The 14,827-nt window shown below is 75.0% G+C and overlaps 4 protein-coding genes across 4 annotated transcripts; 3 read left to right on the forward strand and 1 right to left on the reverse strand.

The window, feature by feature from the left end:
- The first annotated feature begins 317 nt into the window (after positions 1-317).
- Positions 318-4,719, forward strand: SP6 (Sp6 transcription factor). The gene is given in 3 exon segments (XM_040537093.1): positions 318-518; positions 2,906-3,412; positions 3,414-4,719. Coding segments are annotated over 2 exon segments (1,074 nt in total). The 5' UTR covers positions 318-518; positions 2,906-2,941; the 3' UTR covers positions 4,017-4,719.
- Positions 4,720-6,752: 2,033 nt separating this feature from the next.
- On the forward strand, positions 6,753-9,345 carry SCRN2 (secernin 2). Its single transcript, XM_040537094.1, has 7 exons — positions 6,753-7,218; positions 7,296-7,477; positions 7,550-7,749; positions 7,883-8,098; positions 8,236-8,401; positions 8,523-8,700; positions 8,811-9,345. Exons 1-7 carry the CDS (start codon positions 7,048-7,050, stop codon positions 8,967-8,969), a joined length of 1,272 nt encoding a protein of 423 aa, XP_040393028.1. The 5' UTR covers positions 6,753-7,047; the 3' UTR covers positions 8,970-9,345.
- A 392-nt stretch (positions 9,346-9,737) lies between these two features.
- On the reverse strand, positions 9,738-12,065 carry LRRC46 (leucine rich repeat containing 46). Its single transcript, XM_040537096.1, has 5 exons — positions 11,963-12,065; positions 11,297-11,343; positions 10,971-11,140; positions 10,253-10,322; positions 9,738-10,040 (listed from the first exon to the last, which is right to left on the reverse strand). Exons 1-5 carry the CDS (start codon positions 12,038-12,040, stop codon positions 9,752-9,754), a joined length of 654 nt encoding a protein of 217 aa, XP_040393030.1. The 5' UTR covers positions 12,041-12,065; the 3' UTR covers positions 9,738-9,751.
- An 85-nt stretch (positions 12,066-12,150) lies between these two features.
- On the forward strand, positions 12,151-14,431 carry MRPL10 (mitochondrial ribosomal protein L10). Its single transcript, XM_040537095.1, has 5 exons — positions 12,151-12,263; positions 12,619-12,788; positions 13,061-13,225; positions 13,317-13,461; positions 13,784-14,431. The coding sequence occupies exons 1-5, from the start codon at positions 12,227-12,229 to the stop codon at positions 14,038-14,040; spliced, it is 774 nt and encodes a 257-aa protein (XP_040393029.1). The 5' UTR covers positions 12,151-12,226; the 3' UTR covers positions 14,041-14,431.
- Positions 14,432-14,827: the final 396 nt, after the last annotated feature.

The following is a 14,827-nucleotide window of genomic DNA, read 5'->3' on the forward strand; positions in this document are numbered from 1 at the left end:
CCCCCGGGACGGGGGCCGGTGGCGGGGGGGGGCTCGGCGCCACCCGCGGGGGGCTGCGGGGCCCGGCCGGGGTCGGCCGCTGCCGTCGGGGCGCGGGGGGGCGGCAGGCGGGGGGGCGGCGGGCGCGCAGGGAGGCGGCGGCGGCTTTCTTCTTTAATTAGCGCCGGTCGCGGTGTCTGCTGCGAACTTCCCGTCCCCTCCCTCCGCTTTCAAGCGCCGGATCCCGGCCGGGGCCGGGGCCGCCGCCACCGCCGGGCTCTGCCTCCAAGGGTTAAAAGCACCTGGGCCGGGCTGGGCCGGGCTGGGCCGGGCCGGGCCGGGCGGGGAGGGGCGGGAGGCGGCGCGGGGGGGAAGAGCCGGGAGCGCGGCCGGGACCCGGCCATTCCTGCTCGCCCGGCCCGGTGGGTGCCCGCTCCCTGGGGAGCCGCGCGGGTCCCTCGGGGTCCCTCGGCAGCCAGCGCCGCCCGCCCCGCCGATGAGGACGGAGCCGCCGGGAGCCCGTCGCCGCCGCTAGACCCGTAGGTAGCCCGCGGCGCCGCCGCCCCGACGGCCGGCACGGGGGCGGGCCCCGGTGCCCGGTGCCGCGGACGGGACCGCGCCGCTCCCGGCTCCCGGCCCGAGCGAGCCCCCGCGGCCGCCCCCGGTCCCCGCGGGTCCCCGCGCCGTGCCCAGCCCACGCGCGGAGCGAGCCGCGGCCCCTCCGCCCCGGCCCGGCCCCGGGGAGCCCCCGCCCGCGGCAGCCCCCGAGCCCCCCCGAGCCCCCCCCCGTGCGCCCCGCGCCGGTGCCCGGCCGGGCCGTGCCGAGGGCAGCGCCGCCCGCCCGGCCCCGCCGCGGGGCGAGGCACCGGCTGGGCTGGGAGCCTGCCGAGCCGCCTCTGCCCAGCCCGGCCGTGACTCACGGCGCGCATCAGCCGCCGCTGCCTCAGTTTCCCCGCGGTGCAGTGGGCAGCGCGTCGCCGAGCCCCGCCAGGGAGGGGGCAGCGCCGGGCCCCGGGCTCCTCCCGTCATCCGCGGTGGAAAAACGCCCCGGGAGCCCCGCGGGGCCGGGGCAGGGCGGCAGCGTGGCGGGGCCGCGGCTCGGCCGGGGCCGGGGGGGTCGCTCCGGGGGGCACCGGGGAGCCGTGGAGGGGCCGCGCTGGGTGGGAGCTGCCCGGGCCCCCCCGGGCGTCCCCTCTGTCCCCGGCTCCTTCCTTCAGCCTGGGGGCTCGGGGGGCTGGGGTCGCGCCTGCCGGTCCTCTCCGCCCCCAGCTCCGTGTGACCCCCGGGATGGGACACGGCCACGGGGCTTTGTGGCCCTGGTGCGGCTCCCACGGGGAGCAGAGGGGCTGGCGAGGGGCTCAGGACCCCGCTGGGGGCTGGCGCTGGATGGGGCGATGTGGTGGCCTCGCACCCGCTGGGTGCCAGCCCTCACCCCCCTGCCTGGCATCCCCAGGAGCCCTCCAGTGTCGTGGACAATCGGTGCCGACCCCCCCAGGGCAGAGCCGAGCCCACCCTGGGGAGCAGCACCCCCAGACCTGCCCTTGGGCTCATCCTGCCGTGCCCCCCAGCCCTGCAGCGCTCAGCTCGGTGCCTCCGTAGCGCAGGTGGAGAGGGGTCCTGCTGGGGGGGATTTTGGCACCCCCAGCTCCTGCCCTCTCCGTGGGGTCCCCCTGCCTGCCCAGGCACTGCCCGCCGGGGAAAGCGGTCACCCCACGCGGCTGGGTGCTGCCGGGGGTCTTCAACGCTGGGCCCTGCTCCTGCCCCGTGCTCGTAGTGCTGGGGCTGGGGGGCTCTGGGGGCCTGGCCCCAGCCCCAAAGCACCGGCACCCCTCTGCACTTCCCTGGGGGTCTGTCACCATCCCACACAGGCAAGGGGTGGCAGGGGGGCGGCGTGGCCTCGCACCCGGGCTTCTGCCATGGGGAGAATGGGGGAAGAGGGCAGGGGGTCTCGGCCACCCCCCCCCCCGGCGCCGGTGGGAAGTCGGGGGGCGGGAGCTGGTGGCGGCAGGTGGATTTCAACACCGGGGTGGGGCCCGGCCCCCGTGGGGTTTGCACAGCTCCCAGTGAGTCACGGCCGCGCTGCGGGGAGCAGCAGGTGCCTGGGGCCGGGGCTGCGTGGCCGCAGGCGAAGGCAGCCCTGAGCCCGGCTTCAAAGCGCTGCCGGTGGCTCGGCCCCGGGCCTCCGCTCCCCTGTCCCACTGCCAGCTGGCCCGGGGGGCTGCGGCCCCACAACAGCTCGGGGGCTCCCGGGGGCTGTGTCCCCGTGCTGTGGGGCAAGACCCCGGAGCTGTGCCAGGAGTGGGCAGGGGCTTGGGGCTGCTGCTTGCTGCCCTACAGCCCCTCGGGGACCCCAGCAGTGGTCGATGCCCCGGCCATGCTAGGGGGGCGTACGTTGGGGAGGGACGAAGCAGAGCCCTGTGGCTTCCTCGGATACAGGAATTTGGCACCAGCCCCTTTGGGTCACAGAAGTGACCCGGTGGGTCCACGCCGGGGGCTGGCGCTGGGTCTGCAGGGACAGTCCCCTGCCTGGGGGGCCGAGGGGTGTCCCCTGCCTGGCCTCCGTCCCGCTGGGCTGTGTAGCAGAGAAATGTCCTCAGTGGGTGGGCGCTGGGGACGCTGCCCCGGGCTACCCACTGCCCCGGCAGGGCTGGCACCCGCAGCGCAGCGTCATCCAGCAGTGCGCTGAGCACCAGCGGGCACTGCCGCCTGCCTCAGTTTCCCCCTGAGCTGCAGGGCTCCGCCCGGGGACGGGAGCTGGGTCCGGGGCTGCCGCCGGTGACAGCCCCCCCGTGCCAGCGCGCGCGGCCGCGGGGAGACCCTGGGGCGGGCGGGCGGGCGGGGGGGCCGGAGGGGTGAGGGCGCACACGCGCACCCCTCTCTTCTCACGGCTCTTCTCTCCCCCCGCCGCCCCTCCTTGGCCCTGCAGGTCTGTCTGCGCCACCGCCCGCGCCGCCGTTCGGCAATGCTCACAGCTGTCTGCGGCTCTCTTGGGAACCAGTCCTCCGACGCGCCCCGCGCCTCCCCGACCCACCTGGACCTGCAGCCGCTGCAGCCCTTCCAGCCCCACGGCAGCGCCGCGGCGGGCGCCGACTTCGCCTCCCCGCTGCCGCCCCCGGAGCTGCCGCTGGCGGGCCCCGACGCCGCCTTCGCCGCCCCCGGCGCCTACGAGCCCCATGGCCCCCCGCGGCTAGAGCTGCCCCCCGACGGCCCCGCCGCCCCCGGCTCCTACGCCAAGCTGCTGCAGGCGGCCCCGGACATGGCGCACCCCTACGAGCCCTGGTTTCGGCCCCCCCACCCCGGCCCCCCCGGCGAGGAGGGGGGCGTCAACTGGTGGGACCTCCACGCCGGGGCCAGCTGGATGGAGCTGCCCCACGGGCAGGGGGGGCTGCAGGTGCCCGCGCCCCCCGGGCTGCAGCCGCCGCTGGGGGGGGTACGGCGGGGGCGAGCCCCAGCTCTGCGCCCCCCCCGCCCACCTCCTGCCCCCCGCCCAGCACCTCCTGGGGCCGGAGGGGGCCAAGGCGCTGGAGGGGCCCCCCGAGGCGGAGGGGGGCGGGCGGGCCAAGGGGGGCCGGCGGGCGGTGCCGCGGGGCGGGGGGCAGGCGGCGTGCCGCTGCCCCAACTGCCAGGAGGCCGAGAGGGGGGGCCCCTGCCCCGAGGGCGCCAAGCGCAAGCACCTGCACAACTGCCACATCCCGGGCTGCGGGAAGGCGTACGCCAAGACCTCGCACCTGAAGGCCCACCTGCGCTGGCACAGCGGCGACCGGCCCTTCGTCTGCAACTGGCTCTTCTGCGGCAAGCGCTTCACCCGCTCCGACGAGCTGCAGCGGCACCTCCAGACCCACACGGGCACCAAGAAGTTCACCTGCCCCGTCTGCGGCCGCGTCTTCATGCGCAGCGACCACCTGGGCAAGCACATGAAGACGCACGACGGCGGCAAGGACGGCGGCGAGCCCGAGGCCAAGGGCGCCGGGGAGCCGCCGGCCGGCAAGGGGGGCAAGCGGGAGCCCGAGGGGGGCAACGCCGCCCCCACAAACTGAGCCGCCGGGCCGGGGGCCGGTGCCGGCGGGGGGGCCCCGCGCCCCCCTCGGGGCTGGTCTCCGAGGGCCGCGGGGCCGCGGCGGGGGGGCCGGGCTGGCACCGTGCGCTCGACGCGCCGCCGGAGGGGAGCCGGGAGGCGGACCCCCGTGCCCCGCAGTGCCGGGGGAGGCAGGTCCCGGCCCCGCCGCCCCCCCCGCAGCCCCCCCCCCCGCAGCCCGCTGCGGCGGTGCCCGGGCGGGGAGCGGCGCAGCCGGCGCTGCCCGCGGCAGTTTCACTTGTCCCGCGCCCGCTCCCCCCGTCCTCCCCCGGCTTCCCAAATCTTTTTTCGGGAGGCTGCTGGCAGGCGGCGGGGCTGTTTGGGAGGAACATCAAGGGGAGCCGAGGAGCCGGCGCTGCCTGGGCTTGTCCGGCCCGAGCGGGGAGGAAGGAGAAAGCGAGAGGAACCCCAGAGCCCTCGCTCCGGGAGCGTGGCCGTGGCCTCGCAGCCCCCGGGCGACGCCGCTCCCCGGCCCCCTCCCCGTCAGCCCCCCGAAACGCCGGGGGCTCGCCGCCCCCCCCGGCTTTTGGCCCCGTTTGCTCTGGGGACAGCTCGGTGCCGGGGGTGGGGGGCTCCTTACCCCCGGGGGGGTCCCGTAGCCTGCCTGTGGGAGCCCCACTTGGGCTCGGGGGCTACGGACCCCCCCTTTTTTGGCCCAAATTGAGGCCAAAAAAAAAAAAAAAAAAAAAAAGAAAAAGAAACCCGGCTTGAATGTGAGTTGTGGCAGGGGGTGCTGCGCTGGGGGCGGCATCCCCGGCCGGGGGCCGCGGCGGGCGCGTCGCTCGCTGGGCACGCGGTTGCCCAAGCGCACGCCTGCAGCTTTCCCACACCCACCGCGGCCCCGGGCGGGAAGCGCGGGGCGGCCGCGGCCCCGGGAGAGCCGGGGCGGCCGCATTCCTCCGCCCGCCGGTCTCCCCCCGCCCCCCCCGGCACCCGCGGCCGTCCCTCCCCGGGGACCCCGCAGCTGCGGGCACCTCCGCCCGCCCCCCTGCATGCTGCCTGTCCCCGGGGACCCTGCACCTGCGGGGCCCCCAGCTGCCCCCCCCCGTGCATGCTGCCTGTCCCCTGGGGCCCTGTAACCGTCCCTCCCCGGGACCCCCTACTCCAGGGGGCATCCACCTGTCCCCTTGTGCATGCTGCCTGTCCCCCCGGGGACCCCGTCTGTCCCTTCCCAGGTCCCCGTATCTCCTGGGAACGTCCTGGGGTGTCCCCCCCCAGGGGACCCCACATCTCCCCTCCTCTGGGGCTGTCCCCCTTCCCCCAGGGACCCCCCATCTGTCCTTCATCCCCCGGCTGGTGGTCCACGAAACGCTCGGGTTTTCGACCTTTTGGGTTTTATCCCCCCGGTTTTGGCAGAACCCCTTGGGCAAAGGAGCCAGGAGCTGGGACCTGGGAGGGGCTGGGGGCCGCGCTGGGGGCAGGGTGGGCTGCTGGGGGCACCGGGGCCACCGGCTCTGCCCCGCAGCCGGCACCAGTTCACACCGGTTGGGAATCCGGGGAGGGGGGAGATTGGGAGGCCCCGATCCTGGGGCTCCGGGGGGGGCCGTGTCCGGGGCTGCCCGGGCTCGGAGCGCCCCCGGGGTCCGGGGGGGGAAGGGGTGGAGGTGAAGTCGAGCGGGGTCCGTGCCCAGAGGGCGCCCCGCAGCCTTCGGTTTCGATTGTTTTATTATTATTATTAATTATTAATTATTATTATTAATATTATTATTTTATTAAGGTGAAGCCAGGCTTTGCCACCCGGGCAGGGTGGACGCCTCCGGGTGAAGCTGTAGCCGCGGCCCTTTGTGATGGGGGGGCGGGGACCGGCGCAGGGTCCCGACCCCGTCCCCGTCTCCGTCCCCGTCCCGGTCCCGTCCCGTCCCGGTCCCGCCCCGTGCCCCCGGAGGACCCCTCCCGAGGTGAAGTCTCGCTGGGGCCCGGGGCTGCAGCCCCCCCGCCGCCGTTCCCAGCACGGAGCCGCCCCCCCCTCCCGGTGCCCCCGACGGTGCCTGTCGGGTGGGGGGGCGCGGAGCCCCGGGTGGTACCGGGGAGGGCTCGGGGCGGTACCGGGTGATCCCGGGGGGGGGGCCAGGTGCGCTCGGCCCCCGCCCCTGCCCGCCGCGATGGGGCAACGGAGGCTGCGGAACCGGGCGGGGAGGCCGGAGGCCGGCCCCCGCCCGCCCGAACCAGTCCGGCCGGCTGCGGCGTGGGGCTGCCGGCCCCGCGCTGCCCCCGCGCCGCGTCCCCCCCCCGGCAGCGCCCCGGGCCGGGGAGGAACCGGCAGCGCCGGCCCCGGGCTCCCCGCCCAGCCCCGCCCGGGGGCGGCCGGGGCGCTGCCGGCCGGGGGCGGCGGGGAGGGGGCCCCGGGCGGGGGGCGGCGGCCGTGCGGGAGGAGGCTGCGGGGGCGGGGGCTCGTTTTGTACCGGAATAAACCGCGAGTTTTCCACGGCCCGGCGCTCCGGCTCCGTCTGTGCGGGGATGGGGGGCGGGGGGGGGGGGCCGGGAGGGTCCCCGGGGGTCGCGTCCTGCACCCCGCGGCCGCCCTCGGACCCGCCGGGGGCAGCGGGGGGCCCCGGCCCGGTAACGCCGTCCTGCGGCCTCCGGCCACGGGGCGCCGCCGTCGGCCGCACCGGACGGGGCGGGCGGGGACCGGGGGGGGGCGGGCGGGGACCGGGGGGGCGGGACCGGGCGGCGGCGGCGGCGGCGGCGGCAGCGGCAGGTCCGCGGGGTGGGGGCGTCCCGGTAACGGGGCTCGGGCGGGGCGGGCGGGAGCCGTGTTCCGTGCACGGGGGGTCCCGGTAACCGGGGCTGTGCGTGCGGGGGGTCCCCGTCCCCCGGGTCGTCGAGGGCGGCCCCGGTCGGTGCGGAGCCGCAAGGCCCCGGGGCAGGAGGCGCCGGTGCCCCCCCGGCCGGGCCAGCCCGGGGCGGGGGTCCTGGGGACACGTCCAGGACAGGGACGAGGGGGTGACGCCCCCGTCGGTGCCCCCCCGCGCCCCGGTTCTGCCCGGTTCGGGATGGCGGGGCAGGGTCCCGCGCCCTCATCCTGCGACTGCTTCGTGGCGCTGCCCCCGCACACCGCGGCCCCCGCCGTCATCTTCGGCAAGAACGCCGACCGGCCGCGCCGCGAGGTGCAGGAGATCGTCTACGTCCCCGCCGCCACGCACCGCCCCGGGGACAGAGTCCAGGTGAGAGCGCGCTGGGGCACCGGGGCGGCGTGAGGAGCGCGCTGGGTCTCAGCCGCCGCCGTCCCCGTGCCGCGCAGTGCACCTACATCGAGATCGAGCAGGCCGAGAGGACCCACGCCGTGGTGCTGAGCCGGCCCGCGTGGCTGTGGGGCGCCGAGATGGGCGCCAACGAGCACGGGGTCTGCGTGGGCAACGAGGGCGTCTGGACCCGCGAGCCCGTCGGCGAGGACGAGGCGCTGCTGGGCATGGACCTGGTGAGGTGAGCACCGTCCCCCACTGCCCCCCGCGGCCCCCGGGGCGCGAGGCCGACCGGGTGCCCGCGGCGCTGCAGGCTGGGGCTGGAGCGGGGCAGCTCTGCCCGGGAAGCCCTGGAGGTGATCACGGCCCTGCTGGAGCGGCACGGCCAGGGCGGGAGCTGCAAGGAGGAGCCGGTGCCGTTCGTCTACCACAACACCTTCCTGCTGGCTGACCGCGGCGAGGCCTGGGTGCTGGAGACGGCCGGCCGCTACTGGGCGGCCCAGCGGATCCAAGGTGAGGGGGCACTGGTTGTACTGGGCGACAGTCCTGCCGTCGCCTCGCCTACCCCAGCTTCGGGCTGGGCTGTTTTTTGGGAGCCCTGTCCCCTCGGGCCTCCCCTTCACCTGACCCGCCCCGACCTCCGCAGAAGGCAGCCGCAACATCTCCAACCAGCTCAGCATCGGCACGGACATCACGGCCGAGCACGCGGAGCTGCGGCAGCGAGCCCGGAGCCAGGGCTGGTGGAGCGGGGCCGGCGAGTTCAGCTTCGCCGAGGCCTTCTCCCTGGAGCAGCAGCCCCCCCGCATGGAGGCCGCCAAGGCTCGCTACCGCGCCGGCAAGGAGCTGCTGAGGCAGCACGCAGGTGGGGACGGGGACGGGACCAGGGCATGGGGACAGGGACCAGGGCATGGGGACGGCCGTACCCATCTCGCCCTGGCATCTCCCCGCTCCCCTTGGCCGCGGCAGCCGGTGGTGATGTGGCTCTGCCTCCCCTGCCAGGGCACATCACGGCGGAGACGTTCATGGCCATCCTGCGGGACAAGGCCAGCGGCATCTGCGTGGACTCGGAGGGGTTCCGCACGGCGGGCAGCATGGTGTCTGTGCTGCCCCGGGACCCCGCTTTGCCCTGCGTCCACTTCTTCACGGCCACCCCAGACCCGTCGAGGTGAGGGTGGTCGGGGGGCCCTGGGGTGGCGGGGAGGAGGCAGAGCCGTGCCCTGTGCTGGCTGTTGCGGTGGAGCAGCATCCGTCCGCGTGGTGTCACGGCCCCGGCTCCTCTCCGGCAGGTCTGTCTTCAAGCCCTTCGTCTTCGTGGCCGGCCTGAAGCCCGCGCCGCAGGTGATGTCTCCCAGCTTCAGCGATGACCCTGCCAAGAAGGTGCCGCGGTTCCAGAGCACGGTCGATCGGCGGCACGAGCTCTACCGCCGGCATCAGGCAGCGCTGGAGCTGATGGACAGGGACCAGGTACCGCAGAGCCCTTCCCGCTGGCCCTCGTGCCCTCCCGCGGTGATGGGGAGGCGGTCGGATGCCCTGCCGGTGCCTGGCCTCAGCTTTTCTGCCCCTGACCCCGCCAGGAGCAGGGCCAGAAGCTCCAGCAGACGCTGCGGGACCTGGAGAGGCAGGGGCTGGAGGCAGTGAACGCGCTGCTGGGGGGGGACGTGGCCCCCAGCCCGGAGGAGCTGGCTGAGCTCTTCTTCGACTGCGTGGATGCGGAGATGAAGTTTTACAAATAAACCCTGCGCAGGTGGGTTGGGAGGGCAGAGGAGCTGAGGCTGGGCTCCAGCTCGGCCCCCCCATGGCATCGCTCCCGTCTGGGGGATGAGAAAACCTTCCCGGTGCCCTGCCCCGGTTCCTCGCCTCCTCCCGCTTTGGAGCAGCCTCCCCGTGCTGGCGGCTCGGAGGGGAACGGCTCGACCGGCACCTCCAGCCCTGCCGGGGGCGCGGAGCCCCCAGCGCTGTAACGCGCCCCAGTAGAAGCAGTGCTCGAAGGGAGGGCCGTGGCCTGGAAGGGGGCGACGGGGAGGGGGAGCGGGGCTGCCCCTGCCCAGCCCCTCCGTAGGACCCAGCTGCAGACAGAGACTTGTAGGAATAAAGAGGCTTTAATCCTGACTGGTGCTGTGCCGGTGCCGGGTCCTTGGGGTGCTGCCTCTTTCTTTGCTCCTTTGCTGCTTGTCTCCCCTCGCAGGGCCGCGCTGCGGGGCTGGCTCCTGCTGGCGCTGGCTGCGGGCGGGGGGGCGGCCTGCCCTGCCCGGGGGGGGACACGGTTGCGGCCCCTGCTTCGCGTGGGGACGGGGCTGAGCCTGCCTGGCGCCTGGGGCCGCTCCCCCCGCCGCGGGGCTGGGGGCTCGGCAGGTCTCGGTGCCCGCTGAGCCCAGCGGGGGGGGGCAGCAGCAGCCCCCGCAGCCCCTGCAGGCGGCTCCGGTGTTCCTCCAGGGCCTCCCCCTGCCTCCGCCGGGAGCGCCCGGCCAGCTCCTGGTGAAGGTCTGCAAAGAAATCTGCCCGGGAGGGGGGAGAATCACAGGGGGGCCTGGCGCGGCCACCCGAGCCCCCTGCCCCTGCTGCCACCCCTGGGGACAGGGGGACTGGCTTGCTTGTCCCCCACACAAGCCGTGTGTCCTGCTTCTGCCCGGGCACCTTTGTCTGCAGTGAAGGGGGCACTTGGCTCAGAGAACAGCTCCTCGTCGTCCTCGCTGCTGGAAGAACCTTCCTCCTCCTCTTCCTCGCCTGGGGCAGGGTCCGTGCAGCCGCGGAGGGGCCGGGTGTCCAGCTGCAGCAGGTGGGGCAGCGCTCCCACCACCGGCTCTCTGCAAGCACCAAGTGAGCAGCAGCCGTTCCCCCGCCACCGTGACCCCGCGGCCCCCGCGCTGCAGCCCCCCAGCCCGGGCAGAGTCAGGCTCCGACCTCCTGGGTCCGGGTGAGGTGCTGAGTACGTGTGGGGGCTGCTTTCGCTGAGGGGCTCGCGGGGTTTGGGGGCTCGCTCTCCCCCTTCATCGCCACCAGGGCTCCCCCGACCCACCTGTACCCGGGCTGCCGGGTGCACGCGTTTCCCGTTAAGTCCAGGAGCCGGAGGCTGCGGGGCGGCTCATCTGCACGGGTGGAAGGAAGGAAGAGAGGCTGAGAAGAGCCCTGAGCCCCTCCTGCTCCATGGAGCTGCGCGTGCAGCAAACCCCTGAGCGCCGCCACCTCCCGGAGCGCTTCACACACATTCCTGAGGCCACAGCCCCGCCGTGGGAAGCAGCCTCTCGTCTCCCAGCTGGGCAAACTGAGGGAACGGGTATTCCTCACAGCCCGACAGTGAGAACAGAGATTTTTTCCTTTCCCAGACTGTCACCGTTCCCTTTCTCACCCGTCTGCCAGCACAGTGCCTGGTGCCACGCTAGAAACGCTACAGAAGGGCCGAGGGAGACGCCCCTCTGTCCCTTCCCCTTCTGCCAAAACCCACCCACGGGAGCCTCCTGGAGGCCCGGGGCAGCGTGAGCCCACCTGCGTGACCTCTGCCTGGCACGGGCAGGAAGCAGGGCACGGGGGGGAAGCAGACCCCTTGGCTCCCAGTGCCCCACAGGGACGTGCGCCCCAGCCACGGGGTGGCTCTGCTGGAGCTGCGGCTGGGACCCGAGTGCCACAGGCCCCAGCACAGCCCAGACATGGGGCCAGGAGTCTGCCGCTGTCACCCCCGTGCCTGGGCACTGCCCGGGCAGAGTCAGGCCACCACCGGGGCCGGCCGTGCCTCCCACCTGGGTCCAGCGTCTGGATCTGGTTCTGGGACAGGTCCAGGAAACGCAAGTGTTGCAGAGGCCGCAGGTTCTCCGCCTTGCGGATGCAGTTCCCAGCCAGGGAGAGGAATCTGCGGAGCACAGGGACAGCAGGGGTGGGCGCTGCGGCCCCCGCCAGGTGACGGGCTGGTCTGGGGATGGCGAGCTCCTGTGACAAACTGCCGTGAGGTCCTGCCATAACTCAAAGCCCGCTGGTTCTGCAGGGGCTCCCCTGTGCTCCCCTGAGCACGCAGGGGGTCAGGAGGGCCGTGGGAAGCCGTGTCCTTAGGGTCAGGAGCCGCACGTACCGCAGGCTGGGAAAGCAGCCCAGGTTCTCAATCTTCTCGATTCGGTTCTGGGGAAAAAAACAACGCCAACAACATGAAGAAACAACAACGCGATTTGCTAGCGCGCGGAAAGTCAGACTTCAGGGGCCCTGTAGGATCATTCCAGCCCCACAAGGACAACACAGCGTCCCCACCGCCACCACAGGAGCTCTGTGGAGGGCACGGGCGCTGTGGCAGCCCGGGAGCCCAGCAGGGCTCGGGCAGACCCTGAGGCTCCCCAGGCGGGTTTAGAAAACAGAACCCCAGAACCGTCCGGGTTGGAAGGGACCCCCAGGATCCCCCAGTCCAACCCATGACCCAACACTACCCAGTCCTCCACTAAACCCTACCGCCGAGCTCCACATCCGAACGCCTTTTGAAGACCCCCCCCCCCAGGGGCGGTGACCCCCCCACCCCCCGGGCAGCCCCTCCCGGTGCCTCGGGACCCCTCCGGTAACGCCGTTCTTCCCCACACCCGACCCGAACAGACACCGGGCGGGCAGTGCCAGCCCCCCGCCCAAATCACGCCCCGGAGGGCAGCGCCGCCAGGCCCTCTGCGAACTGCACCGGGGCCCAGCTGTCGGGGGGGTCACGGCGCCCCCGAGGGGCCGACCCCCGGGCCCGGGCCGGTTCCCCCCGGTGCCTCACCGGCCGCAGGCCGAGGCCGTGAACCCCCTGCAGGCCGCCGAGCTCAGCCCCGGGCCGGGCCCGGTCCCGCCCGGCCATGGCGGGGGCACCGGGGGGGCGCGGGGGGGGGCCGGGGGGGCCGGGGGGGGCGCGGCGGGGCCGGTACCGGGGGGCGGGGGCAGGCCGCGGCGTGCCCGTTGCTAGGAGACGGGACGGGCCGGAAGGGGCGGGGCCCGGCGGCGGGGCCTCCGCCGGCCCACCAGGCCCTGCGCGCCCGCGGCCAACATGGCGGCGCTGAGCGGCGGCGCGCCGTGGCGGCGGGGTGAGCGGCGGGCGGGGCGGGGCGGGGCGGGGCGGGGCGGGGCGGGGCGGGGCGGGGCGGACCGGGGGCCGGGGGCCGGGGGGACCGGGGCCGGGGGCCGGGGCCGGGGCCGGGGCCGGGGCCGGGGCGAGCGGCGGGGACGGGGGCACGGGGACCGGAACCGGGGACACGGGCAGGGAAACGGGCACGGGGACGGGGTCGGGGTGAGCGGCGGGGGCACGGACACGGGGACGGGCAGGGACATGGGGTGGGCACGGGCAGGGGCAGGGGCAGGAGCGCGGCCCGGTGGGGGAGGCCCGTCCCGTCCCGTCCCGTCCCGTCCCGTCCCCGAGCGCTGCCCCGCCGCCCCCCGCAGGCTGGCTGCCCGCCCTGCGGCTCGCCCGGTGCAGCTCCAAGGCGGTGACCCGGCACTGGAAGGCCGTGCACCTCCAGCGCCACAAGCTGATGGCCCTCACCGAGTACCTGGCGCCGCGCCCCGCCGTCCCCGAGCGCTGCCTGCGGCCCGCCGCCGAGCCAGAGGAGGAGGTAACGGGGGAGCGGCGGGGAGGTGACGGGGGCCCCGGGGGCGCCGGGCAGCTGCGCAGCGAGTGCCCCGTGTGTGGGCCCCGCTGCGGGCGCAGCCGTGCCGGGGGTCAGGCCCGGGGCCGCCCGCATGGAGCTGTCCCAGCTGCGGGCTGCCCGGTGCCGCAGCGGGCGCCCCCCCCCGGTGCGCGGCAGCCCCTCGCTTCGCCGGGTCTGGCTGCAGGGTGGGGGCAGCCCTCGGCCCTCGGCTGTCCCCATCGCCGCGCTCCCCGCAGGAGAACGGTTACGCCCGGCTGTTACGGCGGCAGGTGGAGGAGGTGTTCCGGGACAGCCGGATGATCGCGGTGTGCCAGTACAACTCCATGCCCGGGGATGACATGGTGCTCATGAGGCACTACCTCCGGAAGCACAACATCGAGGTCAAGTTCTTCCTGAACGAGGTAGGGCTGGGGGCAGAGGCAGGGCGGTGCTGAGCAGCCCCGGTGCCGCCTCCGTGCTCCACCGCTGCGTCCTGAGAGCTGCCTCCCGCAGATTGTCCGACCCGTGCTGTCCCAGTCCCGCTACAAGAACCTCCTCCCGCTCTTCGTGGGGCGCAACATCCTTCTGGTGAGCCCGGAAACGAAGGCGAAGGAGATGCTGCGGGTCCTGAAGGGAGTGCCGCAGGTCAACCTGCTGGGTGAGAGCCTGCCCTTGCCCCTGCCTCTGTCCTCCAGCTCCGAGCTCGGGGCTCTTGCATGCTGCTGGGGCTGGGGAGAGGGGGTTCCTCCGGTACGGGGGTCCTCCAGGACAGCTTTGGATGGTGGCAGGGAGGGGAAGGATGCAGGGAGCTGCTGGTGTGGGGCAGAGGCACAGGGGGCGCTGCCTGCGGCATGGCAGCTGTCCTCTGTCCCGTATTATCGTGGCGAGAGTCCTGGGAGGCTTCAGTGCGTGGCGCTTCAGCACAGTCTTTCCTCGCAGCCCGGTGCTCCCCCTCAGCCCTGCCTCACCCTCTCTTCCAGGCGCCTGCATTGACAACACCATCCTGAGCAGGCAGGGGGTGGAGAACTTCGCCAAGCTGCCCCCGCTGGAAGCCTCGCAGGGGCAGACGGTGGGCGCCCTGGCGCTGCTGCCCTCCCAGACGTGCTCCCTGCTGCAGCACGGGGCCGCGCACCTCACGGCGCTGCTGGACCAGCACATCCGCCAGCTGCGGGACGGGGCTGGCGAGGGGGGGACCCCGGCGGGGCCAGAGCCCGCCCAGAGCCCCGGGGCACCCTGACCCTGACCCTGACCCCCAGCCCCTGCTCAGCCCCGTGCACTGGTCGAGGGTCGGCTCTTCACTGACAGGGGGACAGGGGTCAAAGTTTTGCTGCGTGCTGGCAGCCGGCGGGGGGCCGGGGGCAGCGCGGCCCTGCAGCCCGCCTCGTCCCTTCCCTCTGCTCCCCCTGCCTGCACCAGCGGCACAGGGGGTGACCCGGCTGCCTTCGGGTGCTGTGGGAGGCGGCCGGAGGGGCGCTGGGACCGGCGGGAGGAGGCAGAGCCGTGGCGGTGTGGAGGACGTGCAGCACCCAGCGGCCGGGGTGCGGAGGGGCGCGCTGCGGAGAGCTCGGCGCTGGTGGAGCTGCGTCTGCGGGGCTGCTTCCATTAAACTGCGCTGGTGGTGGCAGCGATCCCAAGGCTGGCTCGTCTCTGGGGGGGCGGGGTGGGGGGGCTCCTGCCCCGTACTGCCTCCTCGGGGGGAGGCTGAGCTGTGCCCGGCTCTGGGGCTCTCCTGGAGCAGCTCAGCCGGGGGGAGCGGCGGGGGGGTGGGAGGGAGCCCCAGAGCCCCAGGGGGGTGCTCCCGGGGCCGGTGGGGTGCGGGGCGGGGGGGTCGTGACCGTGGCTCGGCCGTTCCCGACGAGCCCCCTTCCTCGGGGAGGGGGAGGGGGGGCGCAGGGTGATCCCCCAGGACCGATCCAGATCCCGGCGCACGAAGCCTCCGGTGCAGGGGAGCGGGGCTGGGATCGCGGCGGAGCTGCCCCGGGTGTGTGCGGGGGGGTCCCGGGGCGCCCCGGCGCTGCCGGCTC

Source organism: Cygnus olor, chromosome 25 (genome assembly GCF_009769625.2).
Source record: "Cygnus olor isolate bCygOlo1 chromosome 25, bCygOlo1.pri.v2, whole genome shotgun sequence".
In the NCBI taxonomy this organism is placed as follows: domain Eukaryota; kingdom Metazoa; phylum Chordata; class Aves; order Anseriformes; family Anatidae; genus Cygnus; species Cygnus olor.